The 25,937-nt window shown below is 38.4% G+C and overlaps 2 protein-coding genes and 1 long non-coding RNA gene across 4 annotated transcripts; 2 read left to right on the top strand and 1 right to left on the bottom strand.

Annotated features, from left to right (window-relative positions):
• Positions 1 to 8,797: 8,797 nt before the first annotated feature.
• On the top strand, positions 8,798 to 20,052 carry LOC137826436 (uncharacterized). The gene is made up of 9 exons (XM_068632393.1): positions 8,798 to 9,030; positions 12,147 to 12,210; positions 12,297 to 12,340; positions 13,088 to 13,165; positions 18,240 to 18,577; positions 18,660 to 18,786; positions 18,866 to 19,144; positions 19,223 to 19,325; positions 19,402 to 20,052. Exons 5-9 carry the CDS (start codon positions 18,240 to 18,242, stop codon positions 19,893 to 19,895), a joined length of 1,341 nt encoding a protein of 446 aa, XP_068488494.1. The 5' UTR covers positions 8,798 to 9,030; positions 12,147 to 12,210; positions 12,297 to 12,340; positions 13,088 to 13,165; the 3' UTR covers positions 19,896 to 20,052.
• Positions 9,227 to 9,786, bottom strand: LOC137826437 (uncharacterized). Its single transcript, XR_011083504.1, has 2 exons — positions 9,546 to 9,786; positions 9,227 to 9,429 (listed from the first exon to the last, which is right to left on the bottom strand). It is a non-coding gene; the product is annotated as an uncharacterized lncRNA (long non-coding RNA).
• Positions 14,371 to 18,233, top strand: LOC137826435 (uncharacterized). Of its 2 annotated transcripts, XM_068632392.1 has the most exons (4): positions 16,685 to 17,004; positions 17,083 to 17,182; positions 17,258 to 17,983; positions 18,067 to 18,233. In XM_068632392.1, exons 1-4 carry the CDS (start codon positions 16,919 to 16,921, stop codon positions 18,067 to 18,069), a joined length of 915 nt encoding a protein of 304 aa, XP_068488493.1. In that variant the 5' UTR covers positions 16,685 to 16,918; the 3' UTR covers positions 18,070 to 18,233. The 2 variants fall into 2 exon arrangements, 1 of the variants encoding a protein (XP_068488493.1); XR_011083502.1 differs by lacking the exon at positions 18,067 to 18,233 and having other exon boundaries at positions 14,371 to 17,004; positions 17,258 to 17,511.
• Positions 20,053 to 25,937: the final 5,885 nt, after the last annotated feature.

Here is a 25,937-nt window from a genome sequence, read left to right as displayed (position 1 = left end):
GTAAGTACAGATCACAAGACCTCTTTGCGTGAGCGAATTGAGGCAAGTTGAAAGCCCTCAGTGCATCCGGGGGAGGAGGAGATGTAACCCCTGGGCAAGTTGAGGCATCAGGAAAAGTCCTTCTCACCCTCGAGTGAGTTCAGGCAAGATGAAACCGAAAAGTCAGGGGTGTTAATGATTTCAAGTGTGGGAAAGGAGGGTTCGAGAAGGACTCTTTCCCCCTTGAGAGAGACACCAATATTGACCTAGTAAGACCAGTTAAATCGGAGGTGAAGGGTGGTTGGGGAAGGTTCGCAGAGGACACCCCACCACCCAAATCATTGTTCTGAAACTCAGGGAGGTAGAGAAGGATCCGAAAGGCGGCTCTACCCCGAGATGAGGGAACAATGGTGTAAGTTATCTTAGGGTAAATGCTCAGGGAAGGTAGAAAGCGATTCGAAAGACAGCTCTCCTCCCAGGTGAGCAAGGATGAAATCAGAAGGTGGTCCCGCAAGGGACGTTTCCAGTTAAAGGGAAGATGACGTCGCCAGAAGCCCATAGTTTAGGATTGAAATAGAAAGAGAATCGCACGGCGAAGGCCGCGTCAGCGAAGTTCTGAGCGACGATGTAGAGATGCCTTTGGCCCTCGGCGGGTCGGGCTAGAGAAGTTTCAGATGCTAAGTAAGTGATTTCGTATTAAACGTTATTGGTTCGAATTAAGCGTTTGTTTCAGTTAAGGTGGTTTGCAGAAAGTTAAGTACCGGTTGGTGCAAAGTACGTTGAGTTGAGAAAAAACCATCCAGTTAAACCAGTTGATTGCACAATAGATAAATTAGAAGATTATATATATATATATATATATATATATATATATATATATATATACGTGCACATGAGTATCGAACAGTTCGAACAGAAGGAAAATTGTTACAGACCAAGGTAAAACATAAGAGTTTTCAAGGCGATAAATCAATTGGGGGTACGTTTTTGCCGTCCACCACCTCGTTGTATACCGAGAACTCGGAGAGATCAAGGTCGGGATATTTGCAAGCAAACTGCTCCAAAGCAGCGCCAAAGCCGGAAGTTAGAACCTGGGTAGCCTCAAGCTGAAGCTCGTCGATCTTCGTACCCACTGTTCTCTTCACGAACCCGGGTGACTTCAAGCTCGAGCTCGTCACCCTTCTTCTTGAGCCCGTTGTTCTCTTCGCAAACTCGGGCTAGCTCAGCAGCGGTTTCACTTAATTCCTTGGAAGCCTTATCCCGCTCTTGCTCAACCTTTCCGAGAAGAGTCTCCCTCTCGATTGACCTCTTCGCCAAGTTGGCCATCTTTTCGGCATCAGCTTTCTTTGCCTCCTCCAGCGTGGCAATCTTCTCCCTCAGAGGGACGATCCTATTCTCCAGCTCAACGGCGTCTTGGAGTTTGTCATGAAGTTTCTTGCGCAGTTCTTTGTTGTCTTTGCTCACGCTTTGGAGCTCGTCCTTGAGGGCATTTTCGACCCGCGAAAACTCGAGGCCCTGCATCAGCATGTCGCATTTGGTCTTCTCGGCTGCGGCTTTCGTGGTGCTTGCCACCTCCTGGTTGATCCGGTTATCGAGCTCAAACTTCTCCAAGGAGTCCTTGAGCCCTTCGCCGACGATTTGGGGAAGACAATCGTCAACCATGGCACTTAGGCGCACGGTGAAGGACTTCAATGCTTCTTGAAGAGCGGCTGGGAGGCTTGAGGTTGCTGGAGGAGGCGGAGGTTGGTGCTCACCACCAACCTCACAAGGTTGGATTGCGGGGGGAGCTTCGAGGCGTGGTGGTGAGGCAAGGAGTTCTTCGGCGACTTGATTGGAGGCTTGCATATCAGCAAGTTGCTCAGGAGCGGCTTCAGCAACTGAGGCGTTTGAAACGAGAGCATCCCCAGCGGACTCAAATGGTGTGGAGGCGCTGGGGGGGTTCTCGATGAAGTTTGGGGCGGCGCTCTCAATTGCTGGGGGCTCGATCACAGCCATCCTCTTCCTTTTGCAGACTAGCCCGTCCTCAGTGCTTTCGTCCGCCTCTTCGTCAGATACTACCCTGGGGGCTTTCCTCTTAGCCTTCTTGAGGGGTAGTTTCTTGCGTTGGGGGGCTGGAAGAGCGGCAGCCACTGGTGGACCAGCTGGCAGAGATTGGCCCTAGGCGGCGGCAGCCTCCGCGACAGAGTTTGGGATTGTTTGGGAGCCCGCCGCAAGCTTGTGGGACTTGGCTATGGCGCGTAGCTAAGTCATTCTATCCTTCCCCAGCATCATATCTGCATTAGTGGCCCACAGTTACCAAACAGCACAAAAATTCGGTACTTAATAATGCACAAAAAGACAAGCAATGTAAGACAATGCATGGGGAAAGCTAAAACTACCCACAAGTCAGAACAGCAACACCAAAGCAAAGGCAGGGCAATACAAGTATAAGCTAATGGAACTCAAGGACGAACCTATGTGAACGTCTAGTTGGCATTCGAGAAACTCATAGGCGATGATAGCGGAAGTGGGCAGAACCACGTTGGAAGAGGCGACTCTTTTCCAGAAGCTGCACAAGTCCTTGTCGAGGTCTCCCATTTTCTCTGGCCCCCTGGCCTTCCTGAAGCTTGACTCTTTCCTTCCCTTGTTCACCCAGTACAAGGGGAACTCGTCGAGAAGGGAAGGGTCTTGATCGCTGCAGCACACACATACAAACTTCCCCTTCCAATCCTTATAGGATTGCTAGAAGATGGAGAGAATAGACCTCCCAGCGACCCCATTGAAGCTGACCCACAGACGATCGCCCGGGTTCTTCGCCTCGAACAAGTAGAGGAATACATCCACAGAGGCCGGGTGTCCCAAATGTGCGCAGATAATTTGGTAAGCCCGTACGAACGCCCAGCTGTTGGGATGGAGCTGGGCGGGGGCTATGTCGAGCTCGGTTAGGAGCTCCCTCTCAAAGCGTGTGAAGGGGAACCGAAGCTTGACCTTCTTGAACATGGTGGTGTAAACGAAGCAAAAAGGGGCCTCGTCGCTCCCCTGATTGTCGGTGCAGATGGGCTCACCGGGAGGACAAGGGCACACGGATACTTTGTCATCGTGCTCCTTACTGAAAGAGAGATGTTCCTTATCACCTTTTTTGAGGCAAAGGATGTCGCGATCGGAGTTGACGGATGAAGTCTCACCCAGCAAGGTTGTGGAGGCCCACGGGTATAACCGTTTGTAATCTGGAAGAGGCTTCACCATCGCGCTGGTTTGTGGTGGGTTTGGTTGTGGTTGGCTAGGATGAGAGGACGCGGGTCTCGCAACTCGATCGGAAGGGACGTTGGGACCCCTTGGGGGGTCGCGGGAAGAAGAAGGGTTTGCCCTATGGGTTTTCGCTGGAGGGTTGCGAGGAGATGGACGAGGGTTTGGTGTGATTTTTGAATGAGTCATCGAGGAAGCTGCAAGAAGACGAAAAGGTATGAGAGTTCGTAAACAAAAAGACTCGACAGAAGAAGAGGAGAGGGAAAAACAAGAGAGGCTCGCAGAGAAAGGTTCAGAAACCTTAAACGCGGAAAAGAGAAAACATAGCAAAGAAAAACATCCTACAACATATGCTCCAGACAGGTAATGGATGATGCAAACCAATTAAAATGCAACAAATATCAGTAGGAGCGATAAAAAAGTTACCTTTAGATTATCAGAATAATATTCAGAAAGATGGTGGTTGGGGGAATCGGAGCGTTCTCTGGAGCATTTCGAGAGTTTGAAGAGAGGTAGAAGATAATGAAACAGTGAAATGGCGCGAAGTGTTTAAGAGTTTCGAACGTTGCGAGAAGCGCAAACGACAGTGAATAATGGTCGTTGATGAGTCCACGTGTCGAATGATCGAAGAAGTTGGTGAAATGTCGAGTCAGTGAACAGTATGAGGGCCAACGCGCAAAGCCACGTAAGTCGCCAGATTTAAACCTCTTTAGTCTCCTCGCTGAACAAGTCGCAACTCGACACTAGGGGGCTTGTGTACCGACCAGGTCATCTAGTGTGATGACGTGTCTTGCACGTGACTATGTGGGGCGTGCTCAGTGGAACACGTGGGCAAGAGAAAGATGGATGGTTCAGAGGTGAGCGTAGTTGCCAGTTCATGGAACTGGCGTTCTATAGTGAACATGGTCGGTTGTCGTCGGGTCTATCTGTCATCGACGTGTTTGGCAATGGGAGATCAGGTGGTCCGACACCGCCGCGAGGAGCACATCGCCGGATTTCCCAGTAAACTCAGTTGAAGCTACTGAAGGCTCGGAAGAGTAAGTTCAAGCGTATAATTTCAGTAAGGTGATTGTTGCACTAGCATAGGGCGTGAAGGGCGTGTGGGTTGAAGGGAACATCTTGCCTATCAGCGACAGGATTTCCAAAGTGGACATTCGTTGAAGGCAAGGTTTCCTCATCCAGAACATGCATGGCGCGATGATAAGGAGGGTGCCATTAGCGACAAGCGATATCACAGAGATGGTGCACTTTGCTGCACCCGATACTCGCCTTGTCAGGTGGTGTTCTAGAGCATGTCGCGTGCTAGCTTACTCCTTGAGTAGAGGACTTAGCCGCGCGACTAGTTACTACACAGAAATAACGTTCAAGTTGCCCCAACCCATATGACGACACGTGTAGGGTTGGATGCTACCAGTTACTCCAACCCAGGTGATGACACATGCAGGGCTGGGAGCAATAGAGAAATCATGCTCGAGTTATCCTGGCTCAGATGATGACACGTGTAGGGTTGGGCGCTACCTGCTATCCTAGCCCAGATGGCGACACGTGCAGGGCTGGATGCGAGCCACGCGTCCAAAAGCATAACGGCCTGGAGAGAGAAGAAACCTAGCTATAAAGGTAAACTTAACAGAATTTGCAGAGGTACGTTTTCATTACGGCTCATTTTTCTAGGGTTGTGTGCCTTTAGTACGGTTCTGCAGAGCATATTTTCTCTGAGTTTTGGGTGTTCTTGTTACTGACTTGAGCATCGGAGCGCCACCGGCCGCAGAGGCGCCACCTTGTGTTTTCAAGTTCTCAGAAAGATTTCCTGTGGTGCGAACTTGAGAGCCACGTGGGGTCAAGCTGGTGAGGAGGTTCGTGACGAGGCAACGCTCTTACGCTAGGTCAACCGGCAAGATCACTATACATGTTATGTCAAGTCATGTGCTTCCAAGAATTGTCATCAAATCCTAGTAGTACTTTTCTTGATTGATTTTGTTTCTTGACTTGATCTTGAGTCCAGTTTATAATCTGAATTGTTTGATCCTTTGGTGCATTTTTCTTTTAGATTTGAGTTCATATTTGTGTGATAGATCCACACAAATTCTTATACAATCATTCTATTGTGTCTTTGCAAGTTCTTAAAACAGTTTTTTTTTTAATTCTAGATTAGGTTTCCTCTGTTTTTGTTGAATTTGTGCTGACTGTTTTTTCTTCAAAGAATTTGATTGTGATGTTCAAAAATTTTGAAATTCTGGATTTGGAAAGATTAAAGTGTTAGAAAAAGGTGGAAAAAAAAGTGAAGCAAAATTCGAAATAGAAAAAAAATGATAAATCAAATACTATCAGTGTTCAAAACAGACGTTGGGAAAACGGTGTTTTGGCAATAGATTTGGAAATTTTATTGCAATTAATTGGCACATGTTTTTAGTATTATTTCAGTGCCAAAATTTAGTTAAGATCTTGAACTAACTGTGGTTAAAATTTCAAAGTCAGATTTGCATTCTACAGTCCAGCATAAATGTTTTAAGTCATATCTTTTTACACTTAAAATTTTGTAGTTCAGTTTTGGTTTTTCTAATCCAATTCTAGTACCTTTCCCTAGGTTCACTTTGTGTGCTAGCTTTGTTGATTACCTTATTTTTCTTGCTTGTCAATTTGTTCAATTACTCTTTCAAGTTGTCACATTGTTACTCCCTTTGCTGTTGTCCAATTTCAAATTGAAATATTTTTGTTGCTTTGAAATTTGTTGACCTCTATCTTTGGTGGAAGTTTTCAAAAGTGGTCCTTGGTTAAGTTTGGAGCGAACCTTTGTGGTGAGTCCATTATTACTTAGTAGGTGTTGTTTTGAAGACTTGACTTGAATATACTTGAGAGGTTGAACAAGAGTGCAGCAGCAAGTGAGTTTACAAAATACACAAAGAGTGGGTGCCAATACCAAAAGTAACAACAAGAAGGAGTAACAACAAGCAAAAGAAATGCAAAAAATAGGATTTCTAAATTTTCTTTTGTAATCCAATTTCCATTGTATTTCTTTTGAGTTGAAAATTGTTAAACATTCAATAATTAATGGAATTAATCACGCCAATTAGACGGTGAGTGTGTCTTTGAGGTTCAAAGTACCAAAAAGCCTCACCATTAGGAATTCGACTAGTTTAAAGGTTTCTAGTTATAGTTAATCTTCAATTTTGGATTAATTGCACATTAGACGGTGAGTTTGTCTTCAAGTTTAAAAATTCCAAGAATCCTCACTTTAGGAAACGTCTAGTTTACAAGCTTTCCTAGATAGCAATTTTCTAGTAAGCGTTTTTATTGCTTTACATTGTTCTTCTTGCATAAAAATTGAGTTTTCATTCTTGGTTGTGCTCTAAGTGAATTACTTAGAGAAAGGTTTGTGAAAGTCTTGAAGGATAAAATCTGGCTAGGAAAGGCTTGGTACTTAAGTGATCCAAGTGATTCACCTCCCTTTCCTAGGAATCTACCTACATTACTACACCTATCTTTCTTGAGGTAAAGTACTTTTAACACAAAACTTTAATCATGTCAGGTGATTCTTCTAATTCTAGTGAAAGTGATATAAAGTCAATTAAAGCTCTTTTAAAACAACTATCAAGAGACTTTCAATCACTCTCACATAGACAATTGGAACATGAGGCCCAACTCAAAGAGAGGGATACTCATTTTTCATTGATGGAAAAAGAGCTGAAAATGGTTAAAGAAAGGGATGAATACTCTCATAAATCTAAAAAAAGTTCACATGCATCTAGTTATATGGGTAAAGATTCTTTTGGGGAAGAAAGTCTTAGGATAAATGAATACTATCAACCACACCCTAGGCAAACTAGAAGAGAAGGAAAAGAAAAGGAAAGTGTTAAGGAGGTTAAGGTAGATCTACCTTATTTCCATGGGAAAGAGAATGTAAAAGCTAATCTATATTGGGAAATGAAGGTAGAACAATTGTTTGCTTGCCATATGGTAAGTGAGGAAAGAAAGGTACCCTTAGCCACCCTAAGCTTTCAAGGAAATGGACAAACACCAAAGACTCCAACAAAAATCTATGAGTGTGGAGGAGTATAGGCAGAAGATGGAATTATATATGATGCGAGCTTCCATTAGGGAAAATGAGACCACCACCATAGCTAGATTTTTTAGTGGACTCAATCTTGAGATTAGAGATAGGGTTGAACTTTTACCCTACAAAGACTTGAATGATTTAATTCAATTGTGTATCAAAGTTGAGCAACAAATTTTGAGAAAAACTTCAAGTCGTAGGGAAGGTTGTGATGGATTTGTGTCTTCTTCATTCGGTTTTTGAGGTGAACTAGCAGAAGCTCCATGGATTGTTGGCGGAACAAGGCTCTCCTAGGAGTGATGATAGCCTTGGAGGTGCATGAGAAGTGTGTTTTGAGAGAGGTGAGGCCTACTCTTCTTGAAGGTGAAGTTTCGAAAGATTAATAGCCTAATCCTAAGAGAGTTTAGGCAAAGAGTGAGAATGGCACAAAATTGGCAGCATTTGACTAATGAATTAATCTTTCAAAATGAGAGCCAAGCACCTCAATTTATAGTGTTTAAAGGGCTGAAAATTCAAAAGTAAGTGGAGGGAAATTCAAATGAATTCCCTCCCAAAACACTACAAGGAAATAACAATTTAGTCACCGAATTTAGCGACCGAAAATTAGTGGTCGCAATTTGCAACCGAAATAGCCACCAAATACCCGTAGTGTCAGATCTGCGACCGAAATAGCGACCGACTGAATTATTTATCATGTTAGTTAGTTTTGCGACCGAATCCGCGACCGAATATGAGAGTGACAAAACCATTAGTCGCTAAAGTGGTGGCTGTTTCGAATAAATTGGGAAAAATATATCTGCAACCGAATTAGCGACCGAATATGTTTATTTTTTAGCCACCGATTTTATTTCGGTTGCTAAATTTTATTGCTTTTTTCTGCCACCGAATTAGCCACCGATTATGTTTATTTCTTAGCCACCGATTTTCTTTTGGTCGCTAAATATAAATGTTTATTTTTGCCACCGAATCAGCCACCAAATTTATTTAGTTTTTAGCCACCGATTTTGTTTCGGTAGCTAGATATAATTGTTTATTTTTACCACTGAATCAGCCACCAAATCACGTTTATTTTTTAGCCATCGAATTTCTTTTGGTCGCTAAATATAATTGTTTATTTTACTACTATTAATAATAATAATAATTCATTTTTATTTTAAAAAACTATACAAGGATCACACACACTTTTGAATATTAATGAGTACTCATCCATTTAAAAAATAATTAGTTGTATTACTGGTTTCTTTTTCCATTAATCCTTTAAAAAAAAGTAAATTATGCTATATAATTAAATTTAAATAAAATGATATCTTTAAAATAACTTTAATTTTATAAAAATAAATAAATTTTTAGAATTAAATTGTAAATAGTTTTTTAATTATTAAATTTTAATTATTAAAATATCCATATTTACTATCATGGATATTTAAATATTTATTTAATATTTATTTTTAATTTTACACAAATGTTATATTTTTTAATTTAAAATTTGTTTTTTTTTAAGCTTTGGAGTTATTTGGAAGTGCAGGTGTTGTTAGGGCACGAAATACCCAAAATTGCTTATAGGAGTGAAGAAAGGTGCAGAGGAAGCTACAGCGGTGGTCGGAGGAGGAGGAAGCTACAGTGGTGGTCGGAGGAGGACGAAGTTGTAGGTGATGTTCGTGGTGCGAACGGAGATACGAACAGAGGCGAACGAAGGTGTGAGCGGAGCCGATCGGAGACGAACGGTGTGAGCGGAGCCGTGCGGAGGCGAACGGTGCGAGCGGTGCGAGCGAACGGTATGCCTGTCTTTTGGCTATATGATTGATTGAAAATAACTACCCCTAGAGTCGTATTCTTTTGGCTTTTTTCTTTTCTTAAAGCTTCATCTTAGTTCTGTCTATTGAAGTGAAACTTCAATTCTGATTGGAAAACAACAGCAAAAGCATATGTAAAACTGCATCTAAGTTTTGTTCTAGTTAATAGCTGTTTGAGTTGAGTAAACATATTTGACCATCATTTCAATCAATATATCAATACCTTGGCAGTGAAGACCGAATGAGCTAGTCTCATAGATTTATGCTTATGAGGTATGACCCATTCTACCAAGCAGAGAAAAGACTCCCACTGGTTTCTTTGCAGTGAATCCCCAACAAATAGCAGTTTTTTCCCTTGAAGCTTTTTGTCACCTGCTAGGACTGTCATTGTATGATGAGATATAATTGCATTAGAATCAAACTCATAATAGATAAAAACATAAGAAGGCAAAGATGAGGTGAGGTATATAGTTGTGGCATATGAGAAGCTGACTTACTCGACTTTGGTTTGGTGATTTGTCTAGGACATGGTTTGAACTTGAAAATGGACTTGGAAGAGAGGAAACTGAGTCTCTCTGCATACAAGATAGCCACAAAAACAAGAACACAGGTTGTGATGATAATGATGGGAAGAGGAAGCTTTCCTCTGGAAGGCTTCATTATTCCTAAAGGGATCATGGGGATTAATGGAGCTTAACGGTGGGAAGAAAGAGTTAATGAATTGGTGCTCAACAAAACAGAATGATGAGGACATTGTACAAAGGGTTTAGAGGGGGAGGTTTTATGCATTTTTGAGTAGGAGTGAAGTTAAAGCATAGTATACTTTGGCACACTAAAAAATGCTAAATGATACTGGAGGTTAAGGAATGGGTTGAAAGGCTAACATCTGGCACCTCATACTTTGGCCATGTAGAGGAAGCTATGCATGTAGCCACACATCATGCTTTCTAGTTTCTACATCATGCTATTGCATTGATAAGAAGTGGTAAAAGTTAGCTTGAAATATATCATATAAACGACGAGTAATGGTCAACATAATAAGTTAAAACTAAAAAAATAGCCATGAGTTTCACAAGACAAAGTCATAAGCAACACATTCTTATTTGAAACCATTATTTTAGAAGATTAAAAATAGAGCCCAATATACTGCTAAAAGTGTCCTTAGGTTTCTTTTCGTTTAACTGTTTAAGCTTATCAACTCAATTGCTTTGATAAGAAGTGGTAAAAGTGAAGTAAAGATAAACAAAAAAAAAAAGAAATTAATTGTTGAACTGCATCATTTATATTGGTGATACAAAATCAGGTTTCTTTTCATTTAAGTTTAAGCTTATCAACTCAATTGCTTTGATATGAAGTGGTAAAAGTGAAGTAAAAATAAACATAAAAACAATTAATTGTTGAACTGCATCATTTATATTGGTGATACAAAATCATTCCAATTCAATCATGTATTTAAGATTCATGGTTATGTGTGATTCTTCACTTGATATGAACGATGACTAATCCAATTGTGTGATTCAAATCATGAATTGTAAGATTCTTATAATTATGTTTCTTGGTGTATTACTATAAATTCCACTTTAAAACCAAAATCTTTGTTGCCCTGTCAGACCATTTTGTAAATCAGTGTTGTAGTAGAATTCATCAGCCACTGGATATGTTGCAAGAGTACTTTTTATGGTCACTTTTATTTTTGTTGCATTTAAAATTCATTGAATATTCAGGATGAACATTTATTTCATTCAACTGTGTTAAACTTGTTGGATATAAAGGTTTTTCATATGTATCAAAGCTTCTATGACCAAGTAGTCCAGAGTTTGATCCTTATTGCACCCAATTTTCTTAGTAAATTTTCAATTGAAACACAAACCTTTTAAGCCCAAAGAGCTCTTGCATAAAAAGTGTATGAGATTCATGTGCCTTCACTAACTGCTTAAGCGTTTGGGATAATTGTTTCATGACAACCTTTGGATGATTTACCAACTGGTATGCTATTGTTTTGATTTTGTAACTCACATGCTTGGGTTTGGGACATATTACATGGAATGATGTTAGAAAATAGAAGGGGATTAAATCACAATACTTGTTTTCAGCTCCCTGAAAATCTCTATCATCTTATACGAGTAAACTTGAAATTAAATCCAACCCAAAATTTTAAAATATTATAAATATGGGTCATTCTTTTGATTGATCTTTTGAATTCAATGTGTGTCTCACTTGCCATTCCAACATATAATCATTTTGTGCAGACTATTCCAGTTGGAATGAAATTAGATTAGTTTTGGGAGTTTATCATGACTAGATTGTGCAGATAGTATTCTGACATTTGTCAGGTTAAGGAATTGTTATTTTCTGTTTCTAGTTTGACTAATAGCTATTTGGATTTCAGCTGATAGCCACAAAATTTGTCCTCAAACCTAAATTAGGACACATTCCAAGAAAAAATCAATACATTGTCAATTAATGTGTTGTTTTGTTTTTATTTCCCTTTGCTTCTAACAACAGATAACCAGAACTAGGTCTTTACAACATCTGAATGTTGGAGGTACATTTATCACGGATGAATCTCTGTTTGGCATTGTAAGGAGTTGTCCAAAGTTGGAGGCAAGTTATAAGAACTTGAATGTTAGGTTTTTGTGTTCAATTATTGTCCTCCTTCCATAACAAAAGAAACTAATATATAGAACATCAGAACAAAGGGTTTATACTGAAGCTCATGGTCAAAAGAAAAATTACAATTGTCTACGAAATGGCATTTCAATAATCTCACTGTCTGTATGAGCCTGATCATCAATCTTCACTGGTTTATATTCGATGTTTGTGATATTCCATTGCATTATAAATGATAGCTTATTGTTTTTGTTCAGACCATTTTTCTTTGGAGCTGTCGTCATGTAACTGAGAATGGGCTTTTTGCCTTAGTTGACAAATGCCTGGAGCTAAAATCAATGAATGAGTTGTTTGACTTTTACATTTAAACTATTTGTTGCACCACCAGATTTTGTTTCCTTATAGATCTTCTCAAGCAATCATTCTATTAGCTTTATTAAATACCTAAGGGAGTGCATGACATAATAAATTTCCCATATCTGTGGCAGATTACCTATAGTGTTCCATTTGCTGTCACAGCAGAGTTGACGGCTGATTCAGGAGGTGGCCAAGGTTGGTATTAGTTGTAGATAGTTTTGATATCCTGAATATTTGGTCTTTTAATGTTTCTGATCTCAAGATGCCTCTTGGTTATGCAGGATTGGCCATAGGAGTTCTAAATCTAGCAATTGTTGTTCCTCAGGTATTTTTCTTTTTCTCAAGTATTGTTGTGTTTTACTCCACCTTTCTTAGAGTGAACCTTTTGGAGTTACAAAATTATCTTGTTTTATCATTGTTACATGTGTATGTTTATAATACTACATTAATGTTGTGCAATGTGGTGTTTTTATCTTTCATATGCAATTAACTCTCCAAAATTCTTCCTTATTTACTAATTTCGGACACCATTCCAATTGATGTCACTTTAGAACAGAGTGCATAAAATTTATTTTTTACTGAAAAATCACAATCAATATTAAAAAAAGGCCATTATCTCACTCATTATTTTGATTACTTTTAGTTTTTATGCATACCATTTTTAATCTGTTAGTCTCAATGTTTAAATTCATAGAAATTAAAAGAGATTACAATAGTACGTATAAGACTAAAAATATGATCTTTACATGAGACTAAAATGTAAAGTTTGTTCAACTATAGGGACCAAATTAATGGTTGAACTTTAAAAAATAAAAGGTGAAAGATTTTTCCCTCTGATCTAAACTTGCCTCTGCATTCATTTCCTTAGTTTGTAGTTTCTTCTTTCTTATTCTTTTGTATGATATCAGGATGAAACTGTTGGCAATATGGCTAATCAATGGTTGATTATATCTCAATTTTTATTAGTTTTCGATGATGGTGACTAAACCTTTATTATTAGGTTGAAGCTAGTTTTACTTATTTTAATGATCTTTTGATTCAATATGATATTCTTCGTCTCTCTTGTCTATAGGAAAAATATATATAGCCACAGCTTTATATAAATAATAGAACCTCCTCCCAAGATCAGTTACAAAGTGAACCAACAAAGGTATGTTTCTCTTCCTGTCAACCCAATACTTTCATATTTGCATCCATTTTTTACTTTCTCCATTCAGTGTTCTGTTTTCTCTCTCCTAAAACAAGTGTATACATTAAGAATTTGTTGTAGTCAGATTGCATTAATGGAAATCCCCGAAGGTAGAAAGTGGATGTATAAAAGATTGGACAGAAACAAACATCTGACAGAGGAATTTAGAGAAGGAGTGTATGAGTTCCTACAATATGTTATTAGTCAAGAAAAGTTTCAAGAACAAGGTGAAATGTTAAGATGTCCTTGTATTAAATGTAGTTGTAAAGTTTTCAAGTATGTGGATCAAGTTGGGTGGGATCTTTATCAAGAGGGATTCATGCCTAATTATTATTGGTGGACAAATCATGGTGAAGAATTGCCACAATCCCCCCTAGTGGATGTTTCGAGTTCATGTTATGGAACTTGTGAACAAAGAGAAGAATTAGGTCGTTTCCATCAAATGATAAGGGATCATGTGGGGCCCTCAAATGCACATTGCATGCAACCAGAGTGATGAGAATCAAATAAAGGAGGCTTTTATTAATGGAGGAAGAGGACATCCACCCTCACATTTGAAGTTCTTCCTTCTAGTCTTCTCAAAATTAAAAGAAGACATAAAATAAAGATGAGGCCCAAGCCCAAAGCCCAAGCCCAAGCCCAAGAAGGCCAAAGCCTAAAGAGCCCAAGTCCATCCCATGAGGGGCAAGGCCAAGCTTTGAAATACTCTTGTATAGTTTTAGGAGGTGTGGTTATTAAATAAAGGAGTGTGAAAATGTAAAATAAAGTCACATTACCCATGTGACTCAGGAGAGTGGTGTAGGTGTAGTTTTTGGGAGGTGTCATAGTAGAAAAAGGTCACACCTCCCATGTGACTTGTTTTCGGTGGGAATTTCAAATGAGTTTATTTGAAATTTCCCACCTATTTTTCAGCACCTTAGGCTATAAATAGAGGTGCTTCCTTTGTAAAATTCAGATTGGAATTAATCTAAGAAAACTCTACTAAAATTTTGAGTGAACTTTGGAGAGCTTTTGGAGCCTTCTTCTCTAGTCTTATCTTGATGGATCATTGGAGTCCTCAAGTGGCGGCATCACTCTCATCTAGGAGCATTCCACACTTCTAGTGGCGAGATCATCCAACATTTCTTCCATCTTCATGAGCATTCTCTTCTCCTTCCTTTCTTCTCTTTCAATTGTTCATGTTGTCTTGTGTTCTTGAGTTGTTTGGTTCAGTTTTTCTGTTTTTCCAGCACCTATATTCTGTTCTTGTCTTTTAATTTCAATTTTGTTCGGTTCATATGTTTGCTTATTCAATTCTGTTCGGTCCTTTCAATTTTACCTCTCTTTGTTGGTTCAATTTGACAATATGTGGAGCATCCAAATGAGTTTGGGATTTGGTACTAGTTTTTGGTGAGTTCTTGTCTTAGAACAATGATCCAACTCTAAGAAAAGTGCCTCTATAATGTCCAGCTCAAGGTGATTCCTAAAAATGTCAAGAATCTTGTTCTATGTGGCTATTGGAATCACATCACAGAGAGTGTTATTGGATCTGAGTACATGGAGGAAAATCCTGATCTTGAAACTCGAAATTTTTTTAACATGCTTGCGGCTGCACAAGCACCCTTGTGGGAAGGATGCGAGAATCACTCAGAATTGTCAGCTTCTTTGGAAGCTCTAAGCTTGAAATCTGATTATAATATGTCTGAAGGATGTTTCAATAGAATGGTCCAACTTATGGGGGAGACTATGCCCAAAGATCATCGAATGGTTAATAATTTTTTCCAAGCTAAGAAGTCAGTGGAAAAATTGGGTTTGGGTTGTACGAAAATTGATTGTTGTCCAAAAGGATGCATGTTGTATTATAGGGAACATTGTCATAAAAGTATAACTAATTGCTTTATTTGTGGAATGGAGCGATATAAGACAGTCACTAGGAGGGGAATTGAAAAGAAAATTGCTATTAAGAAAATGTGGTACTTTCCCATCATTCCTAGACTTAGAAGGTTATACTCTTCAATGGCAACTGCACCTCACATGAGATGGCATAGTGAGAATCAAAGGGACCCGTCTATTTTGTCTCATCCATCTGATGGAGAAGCTTGGAAGCATTTTGATAGAATGCATCCAGATTTTAGTCAAGACCCAAGAAATGTCAGATTAGATTTATGTGCATATGGGTTTAATCCTTTTGGTCAATATGGAAAAAGTTATTCTTGTTGGCCAGTTATCCTAACCCCATACAACCTTCCGCCTTCCATGTGCATGAAGAGAGAGTTTATGTTTTTGACAATCTTAGTTCCAGGTCCTTCAAATCCAAAGCATAAGATTGATGTGTTCTTGCAACCACTTATAGATGACTTATGCACCTTGTGGACTGAAGGGATATTGACTTATGACGTGTCACTAAGGCAAAATTTTATGATGAAAGCTGCTTTGATGTGGACAATTAATGACTTTCCAGCTTACGGCATGTTATCGGGTTGGATGACTTCTGGTAGACTTTCTTGCCCTATATGCATGGAAAGAATAAAGACTTTTTATCTTAGTCATAGCCACAAGATATCCTTTTTTGACTGTCATCGTCAATTTCTTTCACCTGATCATCAATTTAGGAAGAATAAAAAGGCATTCAAGAAGAAGTTTGTTGAGACTGATCCCCCTCCTCCACGTTTGTCTAGTCTTGACATTTGGAATAGGGTTGCACACTTACCAGTTTGCACTGAATTACAAGAACAACAAAATATTCCTGAATATGGTATTAAACATAATTGGAAGAAACAAAGTATATTTTGGAGGTTGCCATATTGGAAAACTCAACTTTTACGTCACAATATTGATGTTATGCACACAGAGAGAAATGTGTTTGACACTGTGATGGATATCAAAGGAAAAACTAAGGACACAAACAAGGCTCGATTGGATGTAGCACAAATATGCAATCGAAAAGAGCTAGAGTTGAAAGACATTGGTGGTGGCAAACTTATCAAACCAAAAGCAGCATATACATTTACGAAATCCCAAAGAGTCTTTATTTGTAAATGGGTTAAAGAACTGAAGCTTCCAGATGGATATGCTTCCAATTTGGGTAGATGTGTTGACCTTAATCAAGGCAAGTTACATGGCATGAAAAGTCATGATTGTCAAGTGTTCATGCAACGTTTGCTTCCAATTGCATTTGACGCATTACCAAAATCAATCTGGAAAGTTCTTATTGAACTTAGTCTTTTCTTCAGAGAATTAAGTTCGACAACACTAAATGTTGAACACCTAAGAGTTATGGAAGAAAATATTCCTGTGTTATTGTGTAAATTGGAACAAATATTTCCACCAAGCTTCTTTGATTCCATGGAACATCTTCCAATTCATCTACCTTACGAGGCAAAAGTTGGTGGTCCAGTCCAATATCGTTGGATGTATCCATTTGAGAGGTATAAAATTACTAATCACTATTATAATATTTGTTGTTTATTTATTTAATATTTAAAATTATGTACAATTCTTTTTTAGGTTCTTACACTCCCTAAAAAAAAAGTAAAAAATAAAGCGAGGGTGGAAGACTCTATTTGTGAAGCTTACTTGGTGGAGGAAACATCTACATTTGCCTCATTTTATTATCCTGATCATGTTGAAACAAGAAGGACTAGGATCCCTCGTAATCTTGAAGTAGGCGAGGGTTCTTCACGTGCTCCTCCTATTTCAATTTTCAATTATCCAGGAAGAGAAATCGGAAAATGCATGACATATTATCTAAATCAAAAAGACTTTGATGCTGCCCAATTGTATGTTCTTCAAAACTGTGAAAAGGTTCAACCATACTTTGAGTAAGACAATGTTCACTCATTTGAAAAGAAAGTTAATTATGTTGCATGAGGTTTGAATAATCAATTTCTTTGTTGCAGTATTTATGTTGAATATTTAAGAGAGATTAGTCCTACTGCTTCCGAAGCTCAAATTGGCCAATACATTTCATCCTATTTTGCTACATGGTTCAAACAATATGTATGTTTTTAATTTGCCTTTTATACAAATTTTACTTTTAGATAGACATTGTGTAATTTATAATCTTTTGTTTAGGTTCTAAATCCAGAAAATAATATTGAAGATCCATTATTGGTTAACTTAGCATGGGGTCCTAAGAGAAAAGTTCAATCATGGTCTATCTATGTTATCAATGGATACAAATTTCACACTGTTCTTTGGAGTGAAGGCATGAATTCCACTAACTATGGTGTTTATGTACGAGGAACCAATGGTCAATCAGAGTCAGATTTTTATGGAATATTGTCTAATATTATTCAATTGGAGTATACTGGCTTTCCAATAATGAATGTAGTTCTCTTCCAGTGTGAATGGTTTGATAATACTCCTAATATAGGAACCAAAGTAGATAAGAACTATGAGATCGTTCAAGTAAAAGAATCACGGAGATATAATAAAGCATATGATCCATTCATATTTGCCCAACAGGCAGAGCAAGTTTATTACACCAAATATCCAGAGGGACACCAAGGTTGGTTGGGAGTAATTAAAACAAAAGCTCGTATTAGAATCATTGATAACACAATAAGTGAGGTTGAGCATGACACTCCATACCAAGATGATGAGCTTCTACAACTTGAAGTAGTGCTACATGTTGATCCAGAATTCATTCATGATTCTCTTGATGATGTTGATGGGGGGGGAGAAGAAGTAGATATACAATTACTAAATGAAACAAACATAGATGAACAATACGAGGAGGAATACATTTCAAGTGAGGATAACATTGAGAGTGATTTCAGTGACACAGATACCTCTTCGGTAATTCATGCATTAAAATTGATTGTATACCTTGTCCAAATTATGTTTAACATTAATTTTATTGTGGTTTCCCATAATTGTAGTGAATAACAGGGAAGATAACTGACATATTTGGTTGACATATTTGGTTGTAGAAAACACAATCAGGTTTGAGTCTTTTGATCATGATTACTTTATTTGTTTATTCAAAATTGATTGATCCACTTTGATTATTGTATTAATTACATCTTATATATGTAATATTTTTTACTTGCAGATGACACCAAGGGGTAGAGGTGGTGGTCGTAGACCACCTAATCGTGATGGTCGAGGTGTTCGTGTTGATGATATATCTTTACCCAATACCAACATTCCCCCTTCGTTTGTTCTTCCAACAACTATGGAGTCTACACATCCTATTTATGAAGGAGCCGCCCCACTTCCTACACTTCACGGACAAGATATTGAACATCATGTAGGAGAATCAAATCCTACTACCTTTTCTACAGAGCCAACTATGAATCAACCTTCACCGATACAAGACTCTCTTACACCTGACAATGAGTCTGGCAATGTAGTTGATCAAAGACCCTGGCTTCATGCAGAAAGAGGAGAGTAAGTATATTTTAATCTAATTTTAATTCGTAAATATGATCTAATTTTCATATATCATTTTGACAATATGTTTTGAACATAGTTTTTCACCTGCAAATGGACCTTCCAATGTAATCTCACGAATCATCAAGCAAAAATATGATGAACCCAGTCCCACTTGGAAGAAGGTTCGTCTTGAGCTTAAAGATAGATGGTTTGGAGAGTTCAAGGTAATTTGAGTTATGATTACATTTAAAATGATATTTTATTTTTCTACAATGTTTTTTTTCTAATTTATTTTACATGCAGAAAGAGTATAGGTGGGATATGGAACAAGACCAACTCATTAGATCCATTTTTGATACAAAAGCCTCCCGTATCTTTAAAAATGCTATGAGTAAAGTTAGGCATGGTCAAGATAAGGGGACCTGGATTCCACAACTTGTTCGAGCAACCTTGGACCAGCATTGGAGTTCTACAGAATTCCAGAACAAGAGTGCTATTGCCAAGGCGAATCGGGCTGTTGAGAAGGGAGCCTCAGCCTACTGTGGTGGTTCCATATCAACCGCAGCTCACTTTGAGAAAATGGTAATATTATTATATTTCTTCTCTTTCTATATTTAATTTAAATACAATCTATTATATCTTTTTATTGAATTTATGTAGACTAAAGAGCTTGAACGACAACCAACTGCTTGGGAGGTTGTAGAGAGAACAAAGAAATTGAAGACTGGAGAATGGGTCAATGACAAGACTCGCGACCTTGCGGTATGTTTAAAATTTGTTATAGTTTAATTTTTACTATATGTTTTCTTCGCAATAATCAATTTGACTTCATTTTCAAGAGAAATATAAGAAACGTCGAGAAGAAGCCCAACAACAGCAAATGCTTGAAAGCGCATCTTCGCAAAACTCTCATGTTGCCTCTATTGATGACAATGAAATATACATCGATGTTGTTGGAAGTGGAAATAAAAAAGGGAATGTCTATGGTCTTGGTGTATTGAGCAAAAGGTTTAATAGTTCAACAAGTGTTCACTCTGCTGCAAGTCAAGCTCCAGTAGTCCATCAAATAGAAGAAATGCGTGAGATTATTCAAAAGCTAAATGATGAACTTATGACAAAACGTGTCAAGGAGCGGACACTTGAAGAAAAGATGGAGCTATTGATGAAAACTCATGAAGAGCAAAGTGAACGCATGCGCAAACAAGATGAGAAGATGCAACTCATCCTACAACACATTCAAATGAATAATCCCGCATCAGGCTCTTCAGATCCTACTACCAGTGGACATCATAAAGGAGACCAGAGTAGAGATGACAGTTCAGAAGAAGATTAGTTATATGTTAAACTATATCATAGATTTGACTCTTTTAACTAGTTTTCAACAGTTTTAGTTGTGTAGTATGATTTACCTTTAATTTGAGCACAACTTCTTCTTAAACTATGTATTTGAAGTTCATTACAATTTAGCTTGATTGAATTTTGAGTATCTTTATAAGCAGGTCTGATTTTTTTTATAAAATGGTCAAAATACAATTTTAAATAGGTATTAATAATACAAATAAAAATAGCCACCGAAATTGATTTGGTGGCTATTTAGCCACCGAAATCAAATCTGTCGCTGTAGAAATCTCCATTTAGTCACCAAAAGATTTCTTTTTAGCGACCGAAAATGGTGGTTGCTATCACCTTCTAATTCAGCCACCGATTTAGCCATCGAAATTTGGGTAGCTAATTTGGATTTTGAATTTCTGTGACCAAATTTTCTGCGACTGATTTAGTCACCGAAATTTCGGTTGCTAATTTGGTTTTCGAATTTTGGTGACTAAATTTATCTGCGACAAATTTAGCAACCGAATTTGCGGTTGCTAATTTAGTTTCTAAATTTTGGTGACCAAATTCTCTGTGACCGATTTAGCCACCGATATTTCGGTTGCAAAGTAGCGACCACTTTATAATTCGGTCGCTAACGGCTTTGTGACCAGGGTTTTCGCTTCCATCTTTATTTGGTGACTGTTTCGGTCGCAGATATGATTAGCGACCGATTATAGTGATTTTAGCGACCGAATTCGGTGGTCGCTAAAATTGATTTTTTTTGTAGTGAAAGTGGAGCCTAAATGAGCACATGGGGAGGGGTGTGTCTAGTTTGTATTCTCACCCCTTCCATGGGCTTCCTAGACCGGCCTAGATAATTTTAGAGGTTTTTAGAAACTCTAAGTTTACCTAGGTTGGTGTTTTAGGTGCCAAAATTAATTCTAAGAAAAATTACAAATAAAGTTCCTATGCTAATTTTGATAAGAAATTAAAATCTAATCTACACTAGAGTTTATGACATGTAGAATGCGTCCTCTTGACCCCTCTTTGACTATAACTCTAGTGGTTGCCTCAATTTGACATTTTGGTGGCCTTTCAATGGATTGGTGTCGGGGCCTCTTCCATCATCCCCTCCCTCTTGAAAAGGATTTTTCCTCAAATCCAAGGCTTCGTCCTCGTCATTAATAGGGGGTTGTATGAGGCTGGATGGTGTCCATCATCTCCTCCTTCTTGAGAAAATCTATCCTCAGATCCACAAGGTCGATCTCGGATAGCAGCCTCTTGCTTTGACAACTATGCTCGCCCTCCCGGATCAAACGTCCATCTATGGGAATCATCAAACAAAGCAAATGTGTTAGTTTGAGCAGTTATATAAAAATCAATTCTATTAAGTTGCCATTCTTTTTGTTTTTCTGTTGTTTTTGGCAACTTATCATAATATTTCTCTATTTGTTGTTGTATTTGTTCTTTAATCCTCTCATTCATTTTTTTAACAAATTTAGTTTTGGTAACGCCTTCCTTATGCACAAAAGTTTGTGGGTTAGGAAGGGTTAACAAATCTAAAGAAGTAAGAGGGTTAAATCCATATACAAGTTCAAATAGGGAAATATTGGTAGTCTTGTGAACTACTCTATTGTAAGCAGACTGAATATGGAAAAGATACTCATCCCTAGAGTTGTGGTTGTCTCTCATGATTACCCTAGGCATAGTAGAAAAAGCTATATTTTCAACTTTGTTTTGACAATTCGTTTGAGGATGACTAGAAATTGAAATTCTCAACTTAGTTCCAAATTTCTCCAAAAGAGTCCTCAAAAAATGGCCAATAACTTTTGGACCTCTATCCAAAACTATGCTTTTAGGTAATCCATGACATCTTACCACTTCTCTAAAGAAGAGCCTATTCACAACCATAAAAATGGAGTCAAAACCTTTTGTTGTCCTAGGAAGTTCTAATATAAATCCTATGCTTATGTCTTCCCATGGAGCACTTGCAAAAGGTGAAGGAGCATAGAGTTCATGAGACATTGCCTTAGAGTTTGTTATAAAATAAGAAATGCATCTAGGGTAATGTCTTTGAACATCATTTCTCATTGGTGACCAAAAGAATTTTCCTTTTAAAAGCTCTAGAGTTTTATCAACTCTAAATTGGCCCATGAGTTCTCCTTCATGAAGAATTTCTTCTTTATGTGACTCATTTACAAGGAGTTTTCTATGTGTTATTTGGGGTATGTGAATTTTTTCTTCTTTAAATAAGTACCCCTCATAAACATAAAACCCTCCATGTGCTCTATGTTGGTACTTAGCAAAAATGGGTGTAAAATCTTGATAAAATTTAGGTAGGTTATCAAATCCAAGAATTTGGGCTCCATGTTTTAAAAAGAAGGCATGTCTCCTTGATAGAGCATCCACCACAATATTTGTATTGCCCTTCTTGTATTTAATAACATATGGAATTTGCTCAAGAAATCCCATCCACTTTGCATGTATTCTTAACTTGTGTTGACTCTTTAAATATTTTAAAGACTCATGTAGTGTCTTCACAAGTGTATAGAGCTCTTTGTTATAGATGGGGTAGTTGAGGGTTGCACCATGAAGTTTTTCAATAAAATATGCAATTAGGTGCCCACCTTGCAACAACCCAACACTTATTCCTACTCCCAATGCATCATACTCTAGCTCAAAAGTTTTTACAAAGTTTGGTAAAGCTAGAATGGGTGCATTGGTAAGTTGAGCTTTCAACCTTTAAAAGGCTTGCTCATGCTTCTCCATCCAACAAAATGGAATGTCTTTCTTCACTAACTCATTGAGTGGTGAAGTTAGACTTGAGAAGTTAGGATCAATTCTCCTTTTATAACTTGTTAGACCATGAAAACTCCTAACATCTCCGACATTTTGTTGTGTTGGGCATTCTTGGATGGCTTTGATTTTCTCGGGGTCAACATGTACCCCATTTTTGTTAGCTATAAAAACCAAAGACACTACACTATCAACATAGAAAGTACATTTATCACTATTAGCAAACAAACTATTAGCCCTAAACACTAAGAAAACTTCCCTAAGGTAGCTTAGGTAATCATAAACTACTATATATTTACCTATGCAATCCCCTTTTAAGGGTTCTTTTTTCACTATGCTTGTAAGGGATGTTGTAAGATATTCCTCATTCTTTCTAGATTCACACAACCCCTCACTTGCCTTTTCTATTTCTTTCTTCTTCTTTTTCTCATTTTCTTCACTCACACTAGTTTCTTTTTCTTGGCTACTATATTCATCTTTGTTCCTTAAGATCATAGATCTTTCATTGGAACAATTAGATGCTAAATGACCCTTACCAAGACATTCTAAACATTGAATTTCTTTAGCTTGAGTGTGTGAGATATGCTCGGCTAGGTTTTAGGAAAGCTTTAGAGATGTTTCTTTTATATGTTCTTCCCCTCTTTGGAACTCATCCTTGTCATAAGATACAGAGTATGAACTTTGTTTTTGCCTTGATTGTTTTCTCAAAATTTGTTTTTCAACTTTAATGCTAAGTTGAATCAAGTCATTTAAATCTCTATAAGATAAAAGTTCAACTTTGTTTCTTATCTCAAGTTTGAGACCACTTAAAAACCTAGATATGGTGGTATGATTGTCTTCGTTAATCCCTGTCCTTTCTATATATAACACCATCTTTTGCCAATATTCTTCTACACTTAGATTTTTTTGATGAAGTCCTTGGAGTTTGTCCATTGACTTCCTACTGTAGTATGAGGGAATATGGCGACATCTCAAGGCTCCCCTAAGGTCATTCCAATATGTAATGGGAGGGTCCTTGTGGAGATGTCTCTCTCTTTTTAGGGCAATCCACCAATTCATAGCATTTCCTTGAAAAATTAAGGTGGCTAAAGGTACTTTCTTTTCTTCACTCACATGGTTGCAAGCAAACAATTGTTCTACCTTCATTTCCCAATCTAGATAGGCTTCTACATTTTCTTTCCCATGGAAATAAGGTAGATCTACCCTAACCTCCTTAGTGTTTTCTTTTCTTTCTTTTCTAGCTCTCCTAGGGGGTGGTTTATAATATTCTTTGATCCTAAGGCGTTGTTCCCCATATGATTCATGATTGGGAGAACTAGATGCATGTGAATATATTTTTTTAGATTTTTGAGAGCTTTCATCCTTTTCTTTAGCCATTTTCAACTCTTTAATTTGTACCTCATTTTCCAATTGTCTATATGAGAGTGATTGAAAGTCCTTGGCTACTTGTTTTAAAAGAGTTTTAATGGACTTTATATCACTTTCACTAGATTTAGAGGAGTGAGTTGACATGACTAAAGCTTTGTGTTAAAACTATTTTACCTCAAGAAAGAAAAGGAAAGAAATGAAGGTAGCTTTCCAAGAAAGAGAGGTGGATCACTAGGATCTCTTAAGTACCAAGTCTTTCCTTGCCAAAACCTATCCCTCAAGACTTCATACAATTCTTTTTCTAAGTAATTTACTTAGATCACAATTAGGAATGAAAATTCAATTTTTATGCAAAGGAAAATTGTACTGCCCTGGTAGTCGGAAGTGATGACGTGGCATCAAGCTATTGTATAGGCGTGTTGATGGGACGCCTGGCTGGCTAGAAGGGAAGGAAGTCGGGGGGCTCGTGTAGTCGCCAGTTATTAAGTTGGCGTGCTCCGATCTCCAACACACCAGAACCGGCGGTCACCGGGTTGAAGATGAAGTCTCCAGATGCGAACCCAGGCGACCTCGTAGTTAGAGATCGCCGAAAGTGAGAACATCGCCGAAGATGAAGGCAGATGGTCATTTCCCAGCTGGCCAGAGAACGAGCTCGGGAGATAGCACACTTGAACATACACGGTGAAGCAGGTAGGGCAGATCATGAAGGCGGCCGGCGAGACCACAGGGAAGGTGTGAACGAAGGCACCCGAACTCGCCATCCAGAAGAGATCACGCTTCAAGGCAACTATGCACTGAGTAGTATCATGCATAAGTAACTTAGCCAAAGAAGAGTCAGAAGTAGCGCCCAAGTCAAGGATGCTCCAGATGAAGGCACGTGTACAGCTGGATGCGAGCCACGTGTCCAGATGTGTAACTGCCAGGAGAGAGAAAGTATCCAGGTATATAAGAGTTTCCAACGAACTTCTGAGGTACGCACGTGTTTAGATTAATTCTTTACAACTGCGAGAACGAGAGTACATTGAGAGAGAACTGGTTACGGTTCCTTAGAGTTCTTGAGTTTTACTCTTGGGTAATTGGTGGTTCAGTCGCTGACTTGGGCGTCGGAGCGCAATCAGTCGCAGCGGCGCCGTTTCGTCTTTTGCAGGTTCTTGAGGTGGATCGCGGTGAAGGACGGAGGCTGACACGGCGCATACGTCGATCCAAGTTTGACGAGGCAAAGCTCCAGCGTTTTGGTCAACAGGCAGGATCAAAAACAATGCAAAGCAATTCAACAATGCAAAACAAGTAATTAACGTAAAGCAATTAACAAAGCACAAATTAAAGATTGCTAACTACAAAACTTTAAACTAGACGATTCCTAAGGTGAGGCTTCTAGACACTTGGAGCCATTGAAGACACTCATCGTCTACACGTGATTAATCCAATAATTAATCAAGGTTAAATGTAATTACAACTCAAAGGAACACAAAGAAATTGAATTACACAAAATAAAATTCAGATTTCCTAAACTATGCACTCCTTGGCTTGTTATTGATCTTCCTTGTTGTGTTCTAGAAAGTGCATGTGTTTGTATTTGTATATGTATTTCCTGATGCTCCTTGCCTTAACCTCTTATGATTAGACAATTAAATTCTCCAAAACAGTACCTACTAAGTAGAGATAGACTCACCACAAAGTCAATTCCATTTAACAAGCACCAACTGAATGCGTCCTCTTGACCCCTCTTTAACTATAACTCTAGTGGTTGCCTCAATTTGACATTTTGGTGGCCTTTCAATGGATTGGTGCTGGGACTTCTTCCATCAGGTTCATACTCTAACTCTTATCCCAAGAGAGAGCATAAAAGGGAGGAAACCATGGAGGAAAAACCAAAAGAAACTCCCACAAATATAGGTAA

This window comes from Phaseolus vulgaris, chromosome 8 (assembly GCF_000499845.2).
Source record: "Phaseolus vulgaris cultivar G19833 chromosome 8, P. vulgaris v2.0, whole genome shotgun sequence".
Taxonomy (NCBI): domain Eukaryota; kingdom Viridiplantae; phylum Streptophyta; class Magnoliopsida; order Fabales; family Fabaceae; genus Phaseolus; species Phaseolus vulgaris.
Note: the sequence above shows the minus strand (reverse complement) of the source record. Positions and strands in the feature narration are given on the sequence as shown.

Bases quoted from the DNA above. Each gene is read 5' to 3' on its own strand.
- LOC137826435 (XM_068632392.1), top strand. From the start codon at position 16,919: ATGACATATTATCTAAATCAAAAAGACTTTGATGCTGCCCAATTGTAT. The intron at 17,005-17,082 runs GTAAGACAATGT...TCTTTGTTGCAG, and splicing joins AAGGTTCAACCATACTTTGA to TATTTATGTTGAATATTTAA. The intron at 17,183-17,257 runs GTATGTTTTTAA...TCTTTTGTTTAG, and splicing joins CTACATGGTTCAAACAATAT to GTTCTAAATCCAGAAAATAA.
- LOC137826436 (XM_068632393.1), top strand. From the start codon at position 18,240: ATGACACCAAGGGGTAGAGGTGGTGGTCGTAGACCACCTAATCGTGAT. The intron at 19,145-19,222 runs GTAATATTATTA...GAATTTATGTAG, and splicing joins CAGCTCACTTTGAGAAAATG to ACTAAAGAGCTTGAACGACA. The intron at 19,326-19,401 runs TATGTTTAAAAT...TTCATTTTCAAG, and splicing joins CAAGACTCGCGACCTTGCGG to AGAAATATAAGAAACGTCGA.